Below are 16,880 nucleotides of genomic sequence, written 5' to 3'. Positions count from 1 at the left end.
TCATCCTTCTACGCGGAAACTGATTTTCCCTTTTCAAAATATATATTTATATGCTGTATTTATATTTATTTCACTTTGGTGTAAATATCTTTTGGGAGCGTACACATTTGTTCATATTGCGCGCGTTTCGCTGTCGCCATGCTGACCAGCTGGAAAAAACAAAGACTAGAGCGAAAGGAGGTGTCTTTTGTTTTAAGCAGTCTTTTGCTTCCAGGTGGACGTTTTTTTAACCACAACAAATTTTTTTCGTGCGTTTATTTTTTATATTGTTAAATTTTAGTATTAATTTGTTATTTTTGTTTAAATTATGTCTTTTCGTATTCAACATAAGTAACAATGAAGTTCTTCTTCTGTATTTATGATAAAAATAAAATTGTCAAATTTTGAAAAATATATGACTAAATTTGATAATATAGATTTATATAATAGCACTTATTTATATTATATAATATATATATACACACACATATATATATAGATCTACTTAATGTCACGTTTTAGTGACAAAAATTGTGAATTATATGAGGGAACAATATGAATATATAATAGCCTTGTTTGAAAACTTTGAAAATAAAATATTAATTTTTTTAATTTTAAAAAACAATGAAAAGGTTGATAATTTATGTGTTCAAATGTAAAATTTGAATTTCTACCTAATTCGATTATTTTTTTGTCAAAATCTCCATGATCTGATTATTATTTTTTGCCCCTTTAACTATAATTCTTCTTCATTACATACTCTTCTCGATGTATATAACTGCCTCCACTTTAAAAATTTTTCTTAAGCTTTAAAACTTAACGAGTTAAATAATTAATTGATTGATGTATTTATTTTAAAAAACATGCATGCTTGATTTTGGTCATAAATTTGTCTTTTACATGTGATTTGTTACGCTGATTTTCTAATTAAAAGAGTGTATATGAAAAAAAGCATAACTTCATTTAAAAATATTTTTTTCTAATTAATGTGTTTTATATATAAAAAAAATTCAATTCGAGTGAAAAAGCGAAGCATAAAATACATCAGAGTTACAAGGAGTGGTGTGCATGCTCATGCTTAAGTGTGTAGTGTCTCTAAAGTCTAAACCGTGTATTGAGATTGAGGAAAGAATGTGTGTGAAAATTCAAGTATATTCAATTAATTGATTGGATTAAATTATTGTGAGGTGTATATACGAACTTATATAATTCACCTTCTTTGAGTTAGTTTTAGAGTTGAGTCGTGTCCAAAACTCATTATTAACATGATATCAAATAGAGCTGTCAATTTAAGTTGGGTCAGTCGGATCTTTGGTGTTAAGTTATATTCAAGTCACAATATTTTAACATTTGTGACAAATTTCGTACCCTTCTTTAAGAAAATAACCTAAGCCTATATTTGTTGTTTTTTTTTTCTTTTTACATGTCATTAGAAAAAAATTAGATTAAAATACAATCGTTTAACTTTCAAAAGTAAATGTGCAAATGTAATGATAGGATTAGACTATGAGAAAATTGTCGCATGAATCCATTTTTCTTATTAATGACAGTAAATATACACCTTAATTAAATAATTAGAAAGTGAATCACTTTAATTTGTTTCTTTTGGTGAGACAACGAATCAATAGATAATCTTTCCATTCATGCAAACCGTGTGCACATTATTGTCATAAAATGGAAAGCCTTTTTTTTTTTTTTTTAATTTCTTTATTTTTATTAATCGGATAAATTAAATTATTCTCTAAAAATAATTCATAAAGTTTTTTGTTTAATTATATATATGAGGTTTAAGAGTGTTTCGCTACTACATGAAATCCAACTTTCAATAAAAAATTTTGAAAAATTTTATGTCTCTAAGTCACATTAAGCGAAGGACAGGATGTCAGAATAATCATAAAATTAATTAGCTGCAAATCCAATAAATTATTTAATGAGAAATATAGATTAAATTATTTGATTATATATGTTTTATAGGCCAAAGAACCTGAGTGGGCATCATTATATTGGTTGGCAAGATCCTCCGGCGGATCCGGGTCCGAGGGGTTGAATTAAACGCGGCTTTCTGTCGTGTCTCACTTGCGGGCGCCTACCATGCTATTCCACGTAACTTTCATGCAGTGAATCCCGATATTTAAGCGTGAGACCTTATTATTAAATTTTAGCTTTAGTTTGTTATTTTAGTATGTTCTATGATTTTGTTCAGATATGTTGCTCGTATATATCATGTTACACTAACCTTTTAAATGAAAAAAAATAAAAAAATTATGACCGAATTTTCGCCCAAAGATGAAATGTATTAAAAGTTAGAAGTACAAATAAAATAAGAAATTAAAGAACCTTAACACACCAAAATCACACTGTTGAAAAGCCCTTAAACGTCTGAAAAAGAAAAAGGAAAATAGAAAGTTCAAAATTCAAAATCAAAGAGTAATAATTATGACAAAAAGCGATGAAATGCGGAGTGTGCTTGTATGACCGCAAGAGCCCCCACCATTGCCCCTATATTACAACTGTCTCTCGTGCTAGACCACCATGTATATACTCGATTTTTCTTTTAAAAACATGCTTTTATATTATGGTTAAGAGTGAATGCAAATATTTGAATCAAGGTTCGAGTTAAAATTCGGCTCGAAATATTTAAACATGTGCACGAGCTACTCGAAAATAAATCCGCGAAATATATAATTATATTATATTAATAAAATATTAAATATCACGAACGAAACATGAACAATCGAACAAAATAATCTGGCTCGGAAAAATTTCAAGCACGTTCAGGTGCGGCTCGAATTCGATGATTTCGATTACTAATCAAATATTTTTCAACCGTCTCGATTCGTTTATACCCCCGGCCCTAATCATATCTCATGACTTTGAGTTGTTGACTCGATCTATTGATCACCTTTTTTTTTTTTTTTTTTTTGCAAAGTTTAGAAGTTTTATTTGCGTGGGACATTTACTAAAACAATGTTTTTAAGTTATATTTGATTTTGCAATGGCCAAAACTCTGCTATAATTTTCTACTACTGTTAAGCCTATAACTTTGTTCTATATTTCTTCGAGCATGCCCCGAGTATTTATAAACCAATTCGATTAATTAATTATTTTATCTAATTGACCGAAAACGATTTACTTATTTTTAATGGAATTAAATAAAGTAGGAATAGAATGAGAACGTGAATGATGGGGTATAATTATTTTTAATAACCAAATCATATTATATTTAAATAATAAAAATTTTGCCATTATTTGCTATTAATATCATTGTTTATTGTTATTATGCAATAATAATTGTTAATGTTTTGATTTTAAATCCAAATTCAGGGTTAAACAGTTTTAATTTGTGGGAGCGTTTAAATGGATATGTCTCGTTCAAAACGGTAAAATGCATAAATTATTATTCATTGTGAAGTTGAGGGCCTAATGATATATTTAATCGGCCCAAGGGTTATCATATTGGACCCAAAGTATGTACTCATAAAATGGGGTGGTCTTGGCCGTTGGGGTTCTTGGAGAAATTGGTTGGGGGTGTTGCTTTTGTGTGTGTGTGTGTGTGTTTTTTTTTTTTTTAAAAAAAATTGCATTCACAAGTTTTCATTATTAAGTCAAAGTTCATGAAATAATCGTCAAAAAAAGTGTGCATAAGTTATGGTTTTAGCCTTCCGACTGGCAAATAATATTTGGGGGAAAATTGATTAAATACCTTAAAACAAATCAATTTCAAAAGGATAAATCAATTAAATGCGAACCAAAAATGTGAATAACATAACACGAGACCCAGCCGCGTTTTCAATTCACAGCTTACCAACCATCAATGTTTGCCTAAACACAACTTTGTTTGTTTTTATATAAATTAGAATTATTATACGAATGTTATTTTATGTAATTAATTATTAAAATTATAATATTTGAATAATCGCTTAAAATTATTGATATTATATAATGAATTATTTAAAATTTAAATATTATTACAAAATTATTATAGAAACATATTTCAACCATTTGAGATAGCACTTAGATGTGGATAACAATCTTCTGCGGTAAAATTGCATTTTTTATTATTGTATTCGATATATTGGCTGAATTGAACTGTTAATAATAAAAAATTATCTATTATTATGTTTGTCAAAACTTTAAATAATAAATAAATATTTTCCCAAAATATAAATAATGACATCAATTTACGAACATTTAATATACTAAAAATTCATGATGACATTGGTTCACTAAAAAGTTGTAAGACGTCATATTTTGTAAAAAAATGTGCATTTTTTTTTAATATTTTAGAGAGTATTGATTACTTAATTTATAAAAACAACACAAAACTCGAAGGCAAAAACTTGTGTGAGACGGTCTCACGGATAGTATTTGTGAGACGGATCTCTTATTTGGGTCATCCATGAAAAAGTATTATTTTTTATGCTAAGAATATTACTTTTTATTGTGAATATGGGTAGGGTTGACCCGTCTCACATATTAATATCCGTGAGACAGTCTCACATTATACCCACTCAAACTCGAAACCGCAATAAAAATTAAATAAAATGATAATATAAATATTTAAATATAATTTATATTTTCAAGGGTTATTATATTCAAATTTTAATTTTTTTAAAAAAAATTCAAATCGACTAAATTATTTATACAATATATATTAGCAACTAAATGTTTCAAAGTATCACAAAATCATAATCCAAATTAAATGAATTGATATAATGCAAAAATTTAAAATTTCAATTTGAATAAAGTCATAAATTACGTTAGAATTGATATAAAAAAGAAGACAAAAACTTGTGTGAGACGGTCTCATGGGTCGTATTTGTGAGACAGACTTCTTATTTGGGTCATCCATGAAAATGTATTACCTTTTATGCTAAAAGTATTACTTTTTATTGTGAATATCCATAGGGTTGACCCGTCTCACAGATTAAGATCCGTGAGACGGTCTCACATAAGACCTACTCAAAAAAGAATTAATTCAAATTTAAAATGATAAAAGATTGATATAATGCAATAAATGAATGTTATATTTTTAAAAATCTTTAAATTCACATTTGAATTTTTTAAAGAAAATCAAGAAGTCTTGATAAAAAATATATATAATTGAATATATTCATCCATTTATTGTTGTACACTTATTTCGAAATTTTTGATAATATTTTATATATAACAAGAATAATAATAATAGTAATAATGGATAAATAAATATAAATGGTTGCACGTATATACACCAACTAGTCAAATTTGTCGAGTATTAGGCTATAGAAAATCACCTAACAACGAGCGCATAGAAAAATTGCTTGATAGCATACAACACAACACCCGGTAAAGAGTAAGTCTCTTGTGAGACAGTCTCACAAATCTTTATTTGTGAGACGGGTTTACCCTATTGATATTCACAATAAAAAGTAATACTCTTAGCATAAAAAATAATATTTTTTCATAGATGACCCAAATAAGAGATCCGTCTCACAAAATACGATCAGTGAGACCGTCTCACACAAATTTTTACCATTAGTAAATTATTTGGCTTCCGTGTTTTATTGGGTGTCCTCTCGATTCTATGATTACTGCTACACCAAGTGAAGATTACTCCATTGAATATAAATTATTCTTCAATCTGGCCGTACTAAACAAATTTATCCAGTTTCAAAATGGGACTATCTCCTACTGTTTCCCATGATTTTGTCCAACATTGGAACATACTGTTTTTTCTAAAATGAATCCAACATGTTTTTTGTTGTTGTTTTTTTAGTTGAAATATAACATGTTTTAATGATAGGCTTTTGCTTTGCTTTTAGTAAATTAATTCACCAAATAGAAAAAGGCAATAACTTGTAAGATACTAACAAAACTATAATTGAAAATGAGACATTATCCCAACATAAGAATTGGTAGCAAATAAAAAAAACAAAACCATTGAATCTTGTGTCTTACTCTATTTTTGGTAGCACGAAATATAGGAAATTGTGGCTATTTCTTTAGTTATTGTATGCTCGTTTATTATTCCATTTTTTTATATCATACGATGGGTAAGAGTATTTTTGTTATCACATAAGGTCGAATCTAAACATTTTCTATATTGAGAGAAATTTATATCACTGTATCACAAATTAGATGACATACATGTGATTCCTTCCAACCGAATAAATATGTATATATGATGCTAATAAGTACCAAGGCCGGCAATATCAGCACATTAATTAGTAGAATTTATAAAGTGCATCAATGATTATGCCAATGTTATGAAGTTTTGTCGCGCCCCGAGACCGGGGTTAGTCGACACCGGCGTTGTTCAACAATCACATAATCATCAAACAACAAGCCTCGTAGTTCAGTATAAACCAAAACCAGTCTATTTCATAAATAACTCAAAATAATCTTGTCTTGCAGTGATAAATTCCAAAACGAAATAAAATGTGCGGAAGCAGTGTACAACTTGAATCGAAACATAGGAAGACATAAGCGAGAAATCTTCATATCTCAAAACTTCCTCACCAACTCCAAAGCATGTCTTATTTCATCCTCGTCTACTTGATCTACATTCTTATCTGAGGAGAAATGTAAGGGGTGAGTGTTTGGGAAACACTCAGCAAGTGGGGGCCGATCGATTACCACAAATACATATAAATATAATTTAAAACCCATATTGAAAACTGATTTTTCAAAACATAGTATCTTATATCAGATCAGATCAGAATCGAAAAAACAGAGATTATCAGACAATTCAGAACAGAACGAATCAGAACAAACGAAAACACTGTTACTCATCTCGTTTTCCATGGTCAAATTGTCCCCAATATGTTAGTCCTCTAAGGGGTGAGGCCAAAACACAGTTTTATACCCACTGATGGGGGCCGAAACACAGTTTTATACCCACTGATGAGGGCCATATAAATTTACAATCGTCGTTCAATATCCCACTCGAATCATAACAGTGCACCACAGAATCAGATGCATCAAACAACTCTTATCGGAATTTTTGAATGAACTCAGCAGAATCAAAGAACATTGGAAATAGAAGAACATATCGTACATCGATCGAGATTTTATAAAATATATAATAGCATTTTCCGAAAATGTTTTGACACACATAGACGCATGTCATGAAATACTTATACAAAGTTTAAGTTACAAAGAAATACATAGCAAAAGCCCACTTACCTGATTTCGTTTGGATTAAGGCGCTAGAGAGACATGCTAAAAGAACTTCGTTCGAACAAGGTTGCGGTAGAGCTTCGACTAGGCTGCTGCAAATGCTAAATTTCGAATTCTTGAAGTTATGGGGAGGGAGTTTGCTTCTTATATAGGCTTGAATAATCAACTATAAAGGTAAGCTCGTATCACTCCAAGAATGTCGCTGATTGCTTAATCAACGTGATGATTGTACTTTTCTCTCCCGAATGAACGTGTCCTCTTCTTGATTCAAGATACACACCCGAGATTCACGAGTGATTTTGGTTTTCCTCAAGTGCAAATGGAGAGTGATTTTGGCTACATTAATTTCTTCCAAGATTGGTGCACTTCCATATAGTGATAAATGATCAGTAATGAAAGGACAATGACTATTCAAATTTTCATGATTATGATTGTATGGAACTAAAAAAATGTTGTATCAAAAATGATCAGAAATTTTCTATGACATATATAGATTTTCTCGTTGCAAAATTTCGGTCCATACACATATGTGATTTTTATAAAATAGTGAACCCATATATATATGACTACATATAAGATAAAATTAACCCTCGTCACATGTCGTTTTCTTTTCTTGACATGCTTTGATAAGGCGCATTTTGGACCCGTTGCGTGAATTGGCAGAAATGCCCTTGCTTCCCGATTGCCTTGCACGTGACAAACTTTTCCTCTCGAGTGGTTTTGAGTTTATTTAAGTTATATGAGGGCGAAAAGTAAAATTTGATGCCATTCCAGTTCCGAGCTTTTTTGACTCTGAACTGCAGAATAGAAGAACGCTTACCCCTTGCACACAGAGCTACACACAGCGAATTTCACCCTTTTCTGTGTTAAAAATCGCTCACATTTTGTTTACTGAGCTGAAATCTGAGCTTTGCTATAACTATTGTTTGGATTCACTGTTCAATGATGTGAAATTTAGCTATTTTTTTAAACGGTTAGGGTTTCTGCTGTTTTTCAAAACCGTAGTTTAATTGGAAATCCCCGATTTGGATGGGGAACTGCTGCAGATCTCCAGCGGCTGTAGCCAGAGAAGACGTAAAGTCCTCCAATTTCTCCGGCCACGATCAAGGCCGGAAGGACAAGTCTTCGGGTAACATTAAGAAAACTATCACCGTTTTAAAGGATCTTAAGAAGGAGAACATTGAAGAAAAGTACTTGGTTGATAGAGAGCTCGGGCGTGGTGAGTTCGGAGTTACTTATTTGTGCGTTGAACGGGATAGCAGGGAACTGTTGGCGTGTAAGTCGATTTCGAAGCGGAAGCTCAGGACAGCTGTTGATGTGGAGGATGTGAGGAGGGAGGTGGCGATAATGAAGCATTTGCCCAAAAATTCAAGCATTGTGAGCTTGAAGGAGGCGTGTGAGGACGAGAATGCTGTGCATTTGGTGATGGAGTTGTGTGAGGGAGGAGAGTTGTTTGATAGGATCGTGGCGCGTGGGCATTACACGGAGAGGGCTGCTGCTTCGGTGACGAGAACAATTGTGGAGGTCGTGCAGTTATGCCATAAGCATGGGGTGATTCACAGGGACTTGAAGCCGGAGAATTTTTTGTTTGCGAATAAGAAGGAGAATTCACCACTTAAAGCCATTGATTTTGGTTTGTCAATCTTCTTCAAGCCAGGTGAATGAATGATTTTAGCTACTTTCATCTTATGTTTGATAGAATGATTTACAAATAATAAGAAATCTCGTGGTATTAGCCGCCGATACATAGGAACTTATTATATTTCTTCTTTGATTAACTAATTATTTTAGATCACTTGTTGACATGGAAAAACTGTATCTTCCTATCATCCTATGTATTTCTCTGTTTATAGAATTGGCCATCAGAAGATCCACCTCATATTTCATAAAAGTGAATTCATTGATCTATTTATTTTAGTCTGACAGGGTTGTAGAAGATTCCGTACCTTGATCATATATAGTGTACCTTAGTAAGGTTATAAGAGATACTGGTTGACCAAGTGTTTGAGTTGAATAATATGACTTAAAAGGATGGAAGAGAGGACAGTGTACTTAATGATCTTTTGTTAAATTCAAAAATGAGTTGGAATAGTTCAAATGTACTAGGTAAGGATAATTCTCTAGTCTGGAATCAAAAAATTTCACTATGTTATTTTGTTTTCTTTTTCTGTGAATTGCACATGTTAGTCCTTTATGTCGTTATCTCAATGTTGTGTGACTGCAAGTTAATGTGCTTCACTTCTACATTTGAAATCTAGTTTTTTTTAACCTTAAAACAGCATCACGATGATAAATGTTCTAATTGTTACCACAGAAATTGAAGTGGTTAACCAAACGAAACTAGCTTGTTTATATAGGATAGGGCATACTAGCCTTTGTCCAATCTGTTCTTAAATGAAATATTTGACCTCAGTATTGTTCTTTTTTTCTGATTGATATGGATGATATGATTTTCCCTTATCACATCTTTTCTATTTAAGTCCTTCAGGAATCAGTTAAGATAATGTTTTTGGTTGGGATGGCGTGTTTTTACATTATATTTTTGAAATTATGAGCTATAAGTAGTTGAAATTTCAAGTCCAAAATGAATTATTACCATCAAGAACTATGTTTTCACCCCGTTCATATATTGCACATCTATTTTTTTCCATAGTGTGAATATTCTTAGCTTTAGAAAACATTTCGTAAAGGACAACAATGATGAACCCACAGTAATAATCTTCTTCTTTTTAGTTTAATTAAGTTTGTTATACTTCCTCGCTCCTTGATGATGAATCCTGTTAGTTTTATATCGTACAATTTTGCAACTTTCAATATTCCATCATGATCCTTCATTGATTATATAAATTTGTAACTAATGGAATGACCCGGCCTTCTGGCTTTCACCGACCAAGTGGTTTCATCTTTTCTCAAATTGTCATGCTATAATCTAAATAAACAGGTCAGAGAATCCTCTGGTTAGGATTATAAGGAAGTCAATCTACCTGCTTCATTATGGAAACCTGTTGCTTTTAAAGATGCTTTATGGTTGGTGAATACCTTTTGTGGTATATTAATATGCGTGATTGATCCCATTGTGCAGATTGATGTTTCTTCAGATTCTGATTCCAGACATGCTGGATACGTGTCTATCGTTATCAATATGTTTCTCGTAACTTATGAATGATAGTATGTTATTAAATGGAATCAACTTACGTAGACCTTGTATATTAGGTGAAAGGTTCTCTGAAATTGTGGGGAGCCCTTATTATATGGCTCCAGAGGTGCTCAAGAGAAACTATGGGCCAGAAATAGATATATGGAGTGCGGGCGTGATTCTGTATATCTTACTGTGTGGAGTTCCTCCATTCTGGGCTGGTAACTGTTGTCGACTTATTTTACTCCTCTTCTCTCTGAGTCAGTTTTCATCCCCCACACCTGCTAGTTCTATAGGACTTGTTTTGCAAGAGTGGTTGTCATTTGCCCATAATGTGTCCTGTTTTATTGGGCAGAGCATGTTTTCAACTTTATTAATAAGCTTGAAAACTGCTTTCCATTTACACAGAATCTGAACAAGGTGTTGCTCAGGCCATCATACGCGGGAAAATAGACTTTGAACGTGAACCGTGGCCAAGTATCTCAGATGGTGCCAAGAGCCTTGTCAAACAGATGCTGGAGCCAGATCCTAAACTTCGATTGACGGCCAAACAAGTTCTTGGTATGTTAAATTTTACATCTACACTGTTACTTTATTGCATTGAATTCGTGAAATGGTAAAATAGTTGCATTTTCTAACTTCCATTTCAAAGCATTTTTTTGTTACATTTGAAAGTTATTTACTGATGTTTATTGACACATGAGTTGTTTGAGATTATCAGCTAACATGAGATTTAGCTATATATTTGAAGATCATAAAATAAAACTTTGTATGCTGTTGTATGGTTGCTATACAAGTGAGAAAGCAATATGTAGAACACTGCAGTTTGTAGATGTCTAATGAACTGAGATGTGAATTGACTTTTCATTCTTCATCAGTTATATATTCTGAACAAAGATGAAAGATTACATCATTGTTCAATAAATGTAGAATATGCGATCATATGGTTTTCTATAAGTTGTTTTTTACATATTTGTACCTCCATTTACAAATTGAATAGTAAGATGGCTCTTTTTTTGGTGAATTTAATGCATTCAAATGAGACGGACGTGATAAATATGAAAGAATATAATCTATAAGAATTGCTATGACTGCACTGTCTTTTTTACTGGAAGAAGTCAGGTTCCTTAGATGGCTATGCAATCTTGCAAATCTGTTATTCATAATCTCATGTGGTTTCAGGATGAACAGGACTTTGTTTGAACATTCAATTTGATCGTTTTTGCAAACTTATATTCACAGAACATTCTTGGCTCCAAAATGCAAAAAAGGCTCCAAATGTTCCCCTTGGTGATATTGTGAAGTCAAGACTGAAGCAGTTCTCATTAATGAATAGATTCAAGAGGAAGGCTCTTAGGGTTGGTTATGATCTTGTTAGTGACATAGTATCTTCTGCAATTATTTCTTTCATGAAAATTTTGTGATCATGATTCTTTGATTAGGTAATTGCTGATTTCTTGTCTAATGAAGAAGCTGAGGGCATCAAAGAGATGTTTGCTAAGATAGACACTGATAATGATGGCATTGTTTCATCAGAAGAACTGAAGGCTGGATTACTGAAATTCAATTCACAGCTTGCCGAGTCTGACGTACAGATGCTCCTTGAAGCTGTAAGTTTGATGCTTCATAAACCACTAAAAATGCATACAGCTTTCACCTCTCGTATTGATGTTCACATTCTTTGCTTTGACTATTATTACAAAGTTTGCGCATACAACTCCATGAAAAGGAATGAAGGTTTCTATTCATGATCTAAGTAATTTACGTTGTAATGCAAGATGAGAGGTAATCCTGGTGGAAGGTTAGGCATACCATTGACCGAGTTTGTGTTGGTTGCTGGGGTATGGTTGGCTATGTATTTGTCGTTATTATGATTGTATGCTTATTATTTCTACTTCTTCTTGATGTAAGTTATATTAGCTGTTGTAGTGGCAGCAATAGAGTTATCTGGAAAGAGGTGGTGCTACAGTCATAAAATATTCACTAGTTCAACACTACGGTTTATGGATGCTTTGGGATTGTACGTGAGCTACAGATGTTGTCAGAATGTCCTGAAAACTAAATATTGTAAAGTAGATCAGCCACTTGAGCTGTCACTTTGGGAGGTTTCACATTACGAGGTTCCTGGTTTCAGGGACTGGAGGCTGAGTTGACAGATAGGAATGAGTTCGATGGTTTTGGATTATACTGGTTTGGATCAGGGATAAAAGCTCTGAATCAGATCTTTAGTTAACTCGATTTTGTTCCTCCGGCTGAAAATTAAATAAACCTTCCATAACCAAAGTCTTATTTTAATCTGTGCAAAACCATGAGTTGTTGCAATGTGGTGTATGAAATTTTTTAATTAAGTTTTCCAACCGTAAAGTATTTGAAGTTATCCTTATTTGACATCCAGTGGGAAATCTCATATCATTTCTCCCTGACAGGGTGATGTAAATGGTAAAGGTACCTTGGATTATGGGGAATTTCTTTTCATTTCACTCCATGTCCAGAGGATGGCCAATGACGAACATCTTCGCAAGGCATTCTCTTATTTTGACAAAAACAGTAGCGGCTACATTGAGCCTGATGAGCTGCGAGATGCATTGATGGAAGATGGAGTAGAAGATTGTACAGATGTGGCAAATGACATTTTCCAGGAGGTTGACACAGACAAGGTGAGAACTAATCCTGTAGCATCTATTTATCGTACAATTCGAATATATTCTCATCATTTATGATAAAAAATTCAGGATGGGCTTATTAGCTATGATGAATTTGTGGCTATGATGAAAACTGGGACTGATTGGAGAAAAGCTTCTCGTCATTACTCTAGAGGGAGGTTCAATAGTCTGAGCATAAAGTTGATGAAGGATGGTTCTATTAACTTGGGTGAGTAAATAAATATACATGATGGACTGTTTTCTTCATTTGTATGAATAACTGAGTTGTTGCCCACGTGTATTGAAGTACCTTCTTTATCATTATTTGTGACCTTCCTGGGGTTCGAATTGATTGGTGGCTTTGTAAGGCTTATAGATGAGGCACGTAGATGTGACTAGCCTCTTCACGGTGTCAATTTTAGTAAAGCATGAAGCGTTGTAGCTTATTGAATGTGTTTGATTCTTTTCTCGTCTCTACCAACAACTCGAATCTTTCTCCGTTGACATAATGAATCAGGCATTTTGAACTGTAGTACATATAGGTGTATAACAGAGCCCTTGAATCTTTCTATGATTTTGTTTTCGAGGTTCGGATATGGCTGGGTGAATGCAAACATATGCTTGAAATCTGAGAATTTGTGGACATATCTATCTCAACTTATGGAACAAAGATTGTTCTTTCTTTTAGTTGAGTTGGTTGAAACTTATGCTAATCCCAATTTGAGTGATTCATTTCTTACTTGGCTGGGGGTGAAGCTCTTGAGACCAGCTGAGTGACTCGTCTGGAAAAATTTAACCTTTGTTTTAAATTTCATAATTCGTATATATTGTGCCTGTCCCAAACAATTGAGTTACTTTTTAAAAAAAAAATTAAAAATGAAAAATTCCAGATGATTATAGATTTGATTGGAGCATTGGAGAGCACAATCTCCTAGATTACAAAAGCACATAATCTCTTATAAATAATATTTTTTTAACAAGTATGTCATTATTAAATGATAATTTCCGTGATCCTTGAAAAATAAATAAAAAATATTTAAAACAAATTAAAAGTATAAATTTATGGAGAAATTACAAAAACTTTTGAAAGAAAATTCTAAGAAACATAAATTATTGAAAAAATAAAAAATCGATGGAACTATGTGCATTACATAAATATCTATTACACATCAAATGATTACAAATACATGCGATGCAGTTGGTTGTAAATAAGTATAACTAAATTTTGCAATTTAAAACCTTTTTAGAAAGAAAAACTTGTCAAATGAAGCATGTATTTCATTCAGTATTAGTTATTTTCAGTGAAACATGTATCACTAGATTTTGTATTTTCTGATTTTCACTAGCGTCTATAAGTTTTTTTCCCCAAATTTTGTTGCAATAAAAGAGTAGATTATTGTCATATTTTTATTTTTTATGCGTAATGCAAATAAAATAATGACCGAATTTTGAGATTAGTAATCTAATTCGACAAAATCCTTTCTTACTTTAAAAACTTAGAATTTTTTGTAATTTTATTTGTTTTTTTGTTGGAGTGTTAAGTGAATCAAATAATCAACATTTGATTGCAATTCAACAATGATCATCAGATGCATAAGCTACATACGGTGACAGCACTCTAATGATCAATTTCATGTCATCAAAACATCAAAAGGCTAAAATTACAAAGACGTAAAATCATTACATTACAACTGAAATCTGAATAATTAGAAGATAAGAAAACAAAATCAAGCAAATTTTCACGAAGTGATACACAGATTTTAACAAAAAAAACAATATTCATCAATCCAGTAAATCTGGAAAAAAGCACTAAAAACAACTTCTAAGAATTTATTGATTCTCCGGAGATTAAAAAAGCACCTTTCTATGCAGTAGGTATAATCCTTCTCCAATCTCCCTTTCATCACGACCGATGAGCCTTTTCAGATTCTAAGGACTCCACGTTCTATCTTGCAACAAAAACCATGAGAATACAAGATACCAAATTCCTCTTGTGAAATCTGATACATTCTACACATTTTTTAGGATTCTTTACATTTTATTCGCGCGTTTCAATCTAACAGATACAATGCCAATCACGTTACCGTCTTTGTTGTTGCCAAGTAACATCTGGGTTTCTTTACAAGTCTCCTATATGACAAGAACCACTCTCTATGTGTGCACATGTGGAAAAGGACATCCCAAATCAAGAACTCATTCTCGATTTGTTTTCCTTTCATTAATCACTCGGAGAACTTCTGAACCTTGATCTCCTTCAGGCACTGTATCACTATTTCCATTATTATTCTGCTTGTCATGGAATTGTTTCTTGCGTTCTGGGCAATCTCGTTTTTTCAGTCCTTCAACTGTTAGCTTTAGAACCGAGATATACGTGTTAGAATCTTGATTCCCTTCCGCCTTCTTCTTCAATTCCTTAGAAATTTGGGCTGGTTGGACTTCTTCTAATTTCAAAGAAAACCAGCTGCCAAATATGAGAGGATTGGATATATTCTCAAACTCGCTGGACTTCTAATGTACAGATTCTCCAATTTCCACCTAACCGCAGCACCCAACTTCTCCTTTGAAACTTCCCTGAGAAGTGAGAACTATATCCCTCAGACATAGAATCAAGGCGATCTGTGTTTTATTAAGAATGTCCTCTTCTCCTCACCCGAAAGCATGCTTGGCAGATTCCTCTCACCATCCAAAGCAATCTCTCGACCATGTTGAATAAGTAGAGCCCTCGTTTTCAAACGCCACAATCCAAAGTTGCTTTTCTCGTGAACTTTACAACATCAAATTTAGCGGAAGCTATTCTTGATCGAATTTCCCAGATGTAGTCTGACTTTGAAACTAAATTGTTATGGAAAAAACTTGTAGGCAAAAATCGGAAATAAAATGAATCATATCGATACCGCAACACAAATGGTTCCTAACCCAACTAGGACACTTGATTCCAGGTACGTATCCAAGAATCAGAGTTGAGGAGAGCTTGATCTATTAATATTAAAGAAGTGGGCTAGGCTTTGAGCGTGGAAGAGGTGAGAGGTATCCATATGTATTGTTGGTGAACTCAAACTTTTCGTCACGATCATCAGGATAATCATGGATATCAAAAATATAACGTTCCACTTTTCTCACTGTCTCATCTTCTATATCTTCGAACCATCCTCTACTGAAACATTTTTGTTTGTCTTACACGCATCGGTTTTCCATGTTTTCACTTCTGACTCTAGTGCAATGAATTACGATTCCTTTTTTTTCTTCTCATTATTTATGGTAAATTCAAACAGGAAGAACCTCGAAAATTCGGCTCCTTTATCATCTCAGGTTTGTTCTTTTATTAATCATTTGCTATTTGATTTGTACATAATTTCATTTGCAAGGTGTGTGCACGGTTGCTAGTTATTAACTTATTATTAAAGAAAGGGCCAACTACTTGGTACATAAGAGAACAAAGCTAGTTGATATGTGAGTCTCGTTTAACATTTTTTCCGGCCATAATTCAAATCTCAACGGAGGAGAGTTTTTATGTACCAATAATAAATATACATATAATACGAGGATAATATATTGACAAAATATGGAAAATAGAATCTTGTATAACTCAAGTTAGAGTAGATCTCTTGTGAAACAGTTTCACGAATCTTTATCTGAGAGACGGGTCAACCCTACCGATATTCACAATAAAAAGTAATACTCTTAGCATAAAAAATAATAATTTTTCAAAAATGACCCAAATAAGAGATTCATCTCACAAAATACGACCTGTGAGACGTCTCACAAGTTTTTACCCTCAAGTTATCATAGAACTCGAATAAAAAATTGGATGAAGCATAAAAGTATGAAAATATTCGTTCTCATACAAGTTTTTACCCGCAAGTTATCATAGAACTCGAATAAAAAATTGGATGAAGCATAAAAGTATGGAAATATTCGTTATATTTATCTTTCATGCCTAATAGTTCCTTATTTTATCATGATTA

At 32.6% G+C, this 16,880-nt stretch overlaps 1 protein-coding gene across 1 annotated transcript; it reads left to right on the top strand.

Moving 5' to 3' along the window:
* Positions 1 to 7,885: 7,885 nt before the first annotated feature.
* Positions 7,886 to 13,450, top strand: LOC140826225 (calcium-dependent protein kinase 13-like). Its single transcript, XM_073188419.1, has 7 exons — positions 7,886 to 8,794; positions 10,351 to 10,494; positions 10,682 to 10,834; positions 11,516 to 11,631; positions 11,716 to 11,883; positions 12,700 to 12,930; positions 13,006 to 13,450. The coding sequence occupies exons 1-7, from the start codon at positions 8,167 to 8,169 to the stop codon at positions 13,150 to 13,152; spliced, it is 1,587 nt and encodes a 528-aa protein (XP_073044520.1). The 5' UTR covers positions 7,886 to 8,166; the 3' UTR covers positions 13,153 to 13,450.
* The last annotated feature ends 3,430 nt before the right edge of the window (positions 13,451 to 16,880 follow it).

The sequence above is a fragment of the Primulina eburnea genome, chromosome 3, assembly GCF_022965805.1.
Source record: "Primulina eburnea isolate SZY01 chromosome 3, ASM2296580v1, whole genome shotgun sequence".
Taxonomy (NCBI): Eukaryota; Viridiplantae; Streptophyta; class Magnoliopsida; order Lamiales; family Gesneriaceae; genus Primulina; species Primulina eburnea.
The sequence above is the reverse complement of the archived record's forward strand: the minus strand, read 5'-3'. Positions and strand labels throughout refer to the sequence as shown.

Bases quoted from the DNA above. Each gene is read 5' to 3' on its own strand.
- LOC140826225 (XM_073188419.1), top strand. From the start codon at position 8,167: ATGGGGAACTGCTGCAGATCTCCAGCGGCTGTAGCCAGAGAAGACGTA. The intron at 10,835-11,515 runs GTATGTTAAATT...TTATATTCACAG, and splicing joins GACGGCCAAACAAGTTCTTG to AACATTCTTGGCTCCAAAAT. The intron at 12,931-13,005 runs GTGAGAACTAAT...TAAAAAATTCAG, and splicing joins AGGAGGTTGACACAGACAAG to GATGGGCTTATTAGCTATGA.